Raw genomic sequence first — 7555 nt, 5'->3', positions numbered from 1 at the left:
ATGGCCGGGAAGGACACAGGTGAGCACTTTGCAATCCAAGAGGGAGATAATTCGGACATAGCGGCTGCGGCGCCGTCCGTAGATGAACAGGGCGCTAAGCCGAAACGTAGAGTAGCCCTCTCGCAAAAGGCTCAGCAGAACTACGAGCTCGAAAGAGATGAGCATCGTGCGAAACTAGATAAAGCTTGGGAAGAAACAGCGCTCGAGCTGGAGAAGATCTGTATACCAGAGGCGTCGTATCAAGAAGTCGGGAGACTGAGCACCTCCTACAAACGGTACAAGCTTCACGCTGAAAGGTTCTCCTCCTTCCTAACAAAGACGAATGTAGAACAGAGTTTAACGGAACGAGACGTTCAGAAAGCAATCGACATGGATCGGGATGATCTTGTGCGAGGTATAATCACCGAAATTGAACACCGTCTCGACGGCCAGCGAGAGACGGGCTCTCGGCGCTCCGATGGTTCTGTTCATTCATCCTTGTCGTCACGACGTTCCACCCATTCCAGTTTGGATTCATCAGTAAGCTCCGCAGCGACTAGAGCTAGAGCCGATGCCGAAGCAGCTCGCGCTCTCACGTCTTACAGTCAACAGGAGACTGCCATGAAACTGGAGAAAGCTCGTATAGAGGCCAACCTAGAAGCACTTCAAAGAGAGAAAGAAGCTGCTGTCGCGGAAGCGCAAGCCAAGGTTCTAGAGGCGGCACTTGAACAATACGACCCACGGCTTACAGAAGTCAAATTCGTCGACACGTCGGAAAGGACTAGGGAGTACGTTCTACGTCACGGAGTACCCCAGAGCACGCACGCGTTTACGCGAGACAGTCATCGATGCCACACTGTAAGCGGTGAACAGACGGCTGCTGCAGCACCTGGCGCGTCACAAGGTGACAACGTCTCTCGCGCTGCCGGTGGAAGACTTTCCGGAAGGCGTACAATTGGTCTGGGGGGAGAATCAGAACCAACTACACTCCAGAACCCCCTACCCATTATGGGTGACGTCGCCAGGTACTTACTTCTCCGGGAGCTGGTTACTACGGGCCTCTCGAAGTTCAGCGACCGTCCGGAAGACTATAGGTCATGGAAATCGGCATTTCGTAACGCTACTAAAGACCTTGGAATATCAGCCACAGAAGAGATGGATCTCCTGGTGAGGTGGCTGGGAACCGAATCGTCCGTGTACGCTAGAAGGCTAAGAGCTGTACACATCGGAAACCCGGATATGGGACTTCAGGCGATCTGGGAACGGTTAGAAGAGGCCTACGGTAGCCCGGAGGCAATCGAAAACGCGCTAATAGACAGGCTTGAAAGGTTTCCGAGGATACTAGGTAGTGACCGCGAGAAACTGAGGGAGCTGGGAGATTTACTCCAAGAACTCGAGTCAGCAAAGACAGATCTACACTTGCCTGGGCTCTCCTACCTGGACACGTCACGTGGGGTCAACCCCATTGCAGCGAAACTTCCTCTACATCTGCAAGAAAAATGGATCGCTCTAGGATCGAAATACAAGCGGGAACACCGTGTGTCTTTCCCACCATTCTCTGTCTTCTCAGACTTCGTCCGAACCACAGCGAAGACAAAGAATGATCCAAGTTTCATAATCGGGCCCTCAAGCGATAACACAGGCAAGAAGGACAAGACGTCTTCTTCAACGCAATCCTCTAAGAAATCGTCTGTATCGGTGCACAGGACCACGATTACCTCTCAAGAAGACAGCTCAGCGAGTCAAGTGGAAAGAACTCCAAAGAACCCGGAAGGAATGTGCCCATTGCACAAGAAGCCACATATACTTAGCAAGTGTAGGGCATTCCGTCAGAAACCTCTCGCCGAGCGAAAGCGCTTGCTGTCAGAGTTCGGCGCATGCTTCAAATGCTGTGCGATGACGCACAACGCGAAGAGCTGCGACTCAACGATACATTGCACTGAGTGCAATAGCGACCACCACATTACGGCACTTCATCCAGAGAACGTTACCTCGCAAGCTCGACGCACCGCGGGAGTCCCGTCGGCTGAGGAAGACGGTTTCAGCCGAGCGTCAGCAAAGGTTACATCAAGCTGCACGGAAGTGTGTGGAGATGCCAATTCGAGAGTATCCTGCTCAAAAATATGTCTCGTCAAAGTGTACCCAGAAGCTCAGCCAGAACAAGCAGTTCGGATGTATGCGGTCATTGACGACCAAAGCAATAAGTCATTGGCCAGACCCGAATTCTTCGAATGCTTCAACATTCACGGGTGCGAGTATCCATACACGCTAAGGACGTGCGCCGGGGTGGTTGAGACGTTGGGACGACGAGCTACCGGCTATGTTGTTGAGGGCATCGACAGTGGCATACGTCTGCCTCTACCAACGTTGACGGAGTGCGACCAGATTCCTAATGACAGGAATGATGTTCCAACACCGGACGCTGCTCGCAGACATCCTCATCTCAAGGCACTGGCAAATGTCATTCCGCCACTCGACCCTAATGCACAAATCCTACTGCTCTTAGGAAGGGATCTCGTTCAGGCGCACAAAGTGCGTCAGCAGCGCAACGGTCCCAACCACGCTCCTTTCGCCCAGAAGCTGGACCTCGGGTGGGTCATAGTTGGGGACGTCTGTATCGAACGATTGCGCACTCCACAGGTCTGTACCTTCGCCACAACCGTGTTGCAAAACGGCTGTCCTTCCTACTTCACGCCCTGCCCCAACAACATGATTGTGAAAGAAAAGCCCTGCTTTGAGCATTCTGCAAAAGAAGTCGTCCAGTCTCCCCCGCCGCTAAGCAACGACCTTACGGATCCCCTATTCCAGATCACAAGAGATGACGAGAAGCTTGCTCCGTCAATGGAAGATAAAGAATTCCTGAGCTTGATGGACGGAGATTTCCACAGGGACACGTTAAACAACTGGGTAGCCCCTTTGCCTTTTCGTGTGCCCCGACGTGAACTCCCTGACAACCGAGAACAGGCGTTTTCTCGGTTCGCTTCGTTACGTCGCACTCTGGAAAGGAATGCGGAAATGAAGAAGCACTTCGTTGCCTTCATGCAGGATATGCTCGAAAATGGCCACGCTGAGCAGGCACCGCCAAGAAAGGAAGCCAACGAATATTGGTACCTCCCCAGCTTCGGTATTTACCACCCGCAGAAACCGGGCCAAATCCGGGTAGTTTTCGATTCAAGTACCAAGTACCAAGGTGTTTCGCTCAACGACTTGCTCCTTTCGGGACCGGACATGACAAATAGCCTGATCGGTGTGCTGCTCCGTTTTAGAAAAGAGGCTGTGGCGGTAACGGCTGACATCCAGCGAATGTTTTATTCCTTCTTCGTACGTGAAGAAGACAGAGACTACCTGCGCTTCTTGTGGTTCCGAGACAACGACACCAGCAAGGATGTCATTGAATACAGGATGTGTGTACATGCGTTTGGCAACACATGCTCCCCCGCTATTGCGACCTACGGCTTAAGGTGCACCGCACAGGAGGGAGAGCAGGACTTTGGAGCGGACGTTCGACACTTTATCGAAAGAGACTTCTACGTCGACGACGGCCTCAAGTCCTTACCGACCGAAGAGGAGGCTATTGATTTACTCAAAAGGACACAACACATGCTGAAAGGAGCAAACCTGCGGCTTCACAAGATAGCCTCTAACTCTGTGGAGGTCATGGGCGCCTTCCCATCCGATGACTACGCCAGGGGCCTTAAAGACATGGACTTCAACAGAGGTCACGTACCGATGCAACGGAGCCTTGGACTAAACTGGGACCTAAAGGGAGATACGTTCACCTTCAAAGTGCCCGTAAAAGACACCCCGAATACACGACGCGGCGTACTATCCACTGTGAACAGCCTATACGACCCCCTAGGATTCACAGCCCCAGTGACAGTACAAGGTGGGCTGTTACTGAGAGATATTTCTTCAGAAACGTCAGATTGGGATGCCCCTCTCGACCTGAATGACAAATGGCTAACGTGGCGAGACTCCTTACATCATCTTGAACGGCTCAAGATACCACGCCAGTACACTGCAATCTCTCTCTCCGACGCCCGTCGACGGGAAATCTGTGTATTCTGCGATGCCTCCGAAAAGGCAATCGCCGCTGTGGCGTACATCAGAGTCACAGATGCTGATGGAATGCAACACGTGGGTTTTGTGTTCGGAAAAGCAAAGCTAGCACCACGCCCCGAGCAGACCATTCCAAGACTTGAGCTATGTGCCGCAGTGCTCGCCGTCGATATCGCCGAGTTAGTCGTCAGCGAGATCGATGCTCACATCGATGACATTAAATTCTACACGGACAGCAAAGTTGTGCTCGGATACATCTTCAATCAATCGAGGCGTTTCTACGTCTATGTCAGCAACCGTGTGAACCGCATACGAAGATCTACGAAGCCCGAGCAATGGCATTACGTTCCCACCGGTCAGAACCCTGCAGATCACGCCACTAGACCTGTGGCTGCAGATGCTTTGGCTGGCACGACTTGGCTGACAGGACCGAAATTTCTCCGGGAATGTACGGACGCGCAGAGAGAGCGCACAGCCTTCCCGCTTTTTGAACCAGATCAGGACAAGGAAATCCGTCCTCAAGTGGCTGTCTCGGCAACTCGCGTAGGAAATCAACAACTGGGGGCTCATCGCTTCGAGCGCTTTTCGACATGGACATCCTTACTGCGGGCCGTGGCATGCCTGGTGCATATCGCTCGTTCCTTTCATAACCCTTTGGCTGATTGTCACGGATGGCATTACTGCAGCAAACCTCGAAGCGCGGATGAGCTGAACGAGGCGAAGAAAGTAATCCTTCGTTGCGTCCAACACGAAGAATTTCCAGAAGCCGTCACATGTCCCCGTACGGACGCAGCTCAACAAAGTCGCATTTCGTCCAGCAACCCTTTGTGTGAGCTCGACCCGTTCGTCGACAATCAGGGCCTGTTGAGAGTTGGTGGACGCCTACGGAACTCCGACCTCGACGAAGCGGAAAAGCATCCAGTCATCGTTCCGGGTCGCCATCATGTAGGCTTATTGCTGATACGGCACTATCATGGAAAAGTTAAACATCAAGGGCGACACTTCACCGAAGAAGCTATTAGAGCTGCCGGGTTTTGGATTATCGGCGGAAAAAGATGCATCGGCGCCATGATTCATCATTGTATCACATGCGGCAAACTTCGAAGAAAATTGGAGCATCAGAAGATGGCCGACTTGCCTGAAGATAGGCTAAGCGCGGACCCTCCGTTCACCTACGTGGGACTTGACGTTTTCGGCCCTTGGATGGTTGCCTCACGTCGCACAAGGGGCGGTCTCGCCCACAACAAAAGGTGGGCAGTCTTATTCACGTGCATGGCCATTCGTGCAGTGCACATAGAGGTCATTGAGTCAATGGATACGTCAAGCTTCATTAACGCCCTGCGAAGATTCCTTGCGCTCAGAGGCCCAGTGAAACAGCTCCGTTCAGACAGGGGCACGAACTTCGTTGGTGCCTGCTCTGAGCTCAAGATGTCGGCTGTTGGCTTCGAACTTGGTAAAGTTCAACGCTTCTTGAGCGAGCAAGGCTGCACCTGGATTTTCAATACACCTCATTCCTCCCACATGGGTGGCGTGTGGGAACGCATGATAGGCATGGCTCGCCGGATCCTGGATTCAATGCTTCTGAACGACGGCTCTCCTCGCTTCTCCCATGAGGTCTTGACCACATTCCTAGCAGAAGTGACCGCCATTATAAACGGAAGACCATTGGTTCCAGTCTCCTCGGATCCCGAATGTCCCTCAGTGCTCTCCCCTGCAATGATCCTGACGCAGAAACCTACGTCGTCAACAGCACCTCCAGGAGATTTTAAAGGTCTTCATGTGAAGCAGTGGAAACAAGTTCAAGCTCTTGCCAACAGCTTCTGGCATCGCTGGAGAACACAGTTCCTGCCCACCCTTCAACGCCGTCGCAAGTGGAAAACCGATCGACCTAACCTTCAAGTTGGCGATCTTGTGCTGCTGAAAGACGTGGGCGCTAGACGCAACGAGTGGCCAATGGGACGAATCACCGCTGTGCGGCGAGGGAATGACGGTAAAGTGCGCAAGGTGCAACTCCAGACAGTTAAAGACGGCAAGAAGAAAACCTTTGAACGACCAGTCTCCGAGATGGTTCTTCTGTTCTCGCCGGATCAAAGTGACTGAACTCGTTTGTGTGCATGATAGTGCATGATAGTATCTGGTATCCTACGGGACACCAGCCGGGGGAGTGTGCTGCCACTTACAAGGCACGGGTTTCGTTTCTTTGCTCTGTATTCTTAGCGTGTGAATTTCTTGTACTCAAACCAAATGATATCAGTCGAAGTATACACGGAGGGGCAGATTGGAGGGAACCATAACATGCCACCCATCTCGAAGCGGGATCCCCGGTGTTGATACAATTCGAAGAACCCCTGTCTGACTCCACAGGCCATAACCACAACAACTGTCGGGTTTAACTCGGTTGCGTTACAGCGGTCTGGCTGGACGAGGTGGGTGGCTTCGGTGTGTTTGTGGTTCGCTCCGTTTTCTTTTCTTTCCGTTTGTGTACAACGCTTTGGATCTCTGTACCACGTGACCTTTCTTCTCTCCCTTGTGTCTTATGTAGACCAACTGTTGAGCTCTCGCTCTCGTCTGTCTGAACATGTAACTCAAGGTGAAATACAGGAACGTTTTTTCACCTCTCCACGAGGTTTATCTATCTGACGAGTCAGTTTTCTTAATCATTCTGATGAGGTCAGAATAGTTAGAGCAAACACCACGTATATACATAGCCACGCAGCAATCTGTGCGCGCGACAGTTACTTCGCGGCCGCTAACATAAAAAAAAAATTATATGCACGCGACTTCTGCGGCCCTGTGCGCGTCAAAAGTCCAGCAATTTTCAAGGTGTTGAAAGCTAATGCCACTGAGGCCAATGGCGAAGCCAGGGGGAGGGGGGGGGTGCAACCACCTGAGATAGTACCTTTGGTAGCGCATTTGGGAGAGGGAGAGAAATCCTCCTCCCCCATCAAGTCCCTATAGAGAACCCTTTCCTAAATATTTTTCTGGCTACGCCACTGAGGCTACATAATGTAAACCACAAATTGCTTGAGATTTAATTATGCAAAGCTCCTGGAAACTGCAGCTCAGGACGTCCAATTTACTGTGTTGTAATCAGAAGCTCCAGTTGTTTGCTCTCCTTTTTGCTATGTTACCTTGGAAAATGTTTCAATACTCAACTTCTGCCACGGACATCACAGAACGACACCCTACTGATTGTACAAAATGCGATAAAAGAAGTTTTCCTGAATTGTCGCTGTGCCCTACTCGTACAATGCCAAAGCGACTAATTAATCACAATGAGAAAAATATTTCTGTGATTAAATATATCACACCTCTGAGCATATACCTGCATGGCATGATAACTTACTCAGTGAGGCTAACTGAAAGTATTGATTTGTCATAGTGAGACTAGGCTTGACTAGAATTCATAGACTGCAATAACAACAGAAATGCTATAGACTAGAATATCGACGAAAAAAAAAACGCCCTGTTTGCAATGCTAAACGTAATCTCACTTCCCAATTTTCGTGCGTTCTAC

General features: G+C 51.2%; 1 protein-coding gene across 1 annotated transcript; it reads left to right on the top strand.

The window, feature by feature from the left end:
• On the top strand, positions 1 to 6138 carry LOC135372135 (uncharacterized). The gene has a single exon (XM_064605830.1). It carries the CDS (start codon positions 1 to 3, stop codon positions 6136 to 6138), a length of 6138 nt encoding a protein of 2045 aa, XP_064461900.1.
• The last annotated feature ends 1417 nt before the right edge of the window (positions 6139 to 7555 follow it).

This window comes from Ornithodoros turicata, unplaced genomic scaffold (genome assembly GCF_037126465.1).
Source record: "Ornithodoros turicata isolate Travis unplaced genomic scaffold, ASM3712646v1 Chromosome13, whole genome shotgun sequence".
NCBI lineage: Eukaryota > Metazoa > Arthropoda > Arachnida > Ixodida > Argasidae > Ornithodoros > Ornithodoros turicata.
The sequence above is the reverse complement of the archived record's forward strand: the minus strand, read 5'-3'. Positions and strand labels throughout refer to the sequence as shown.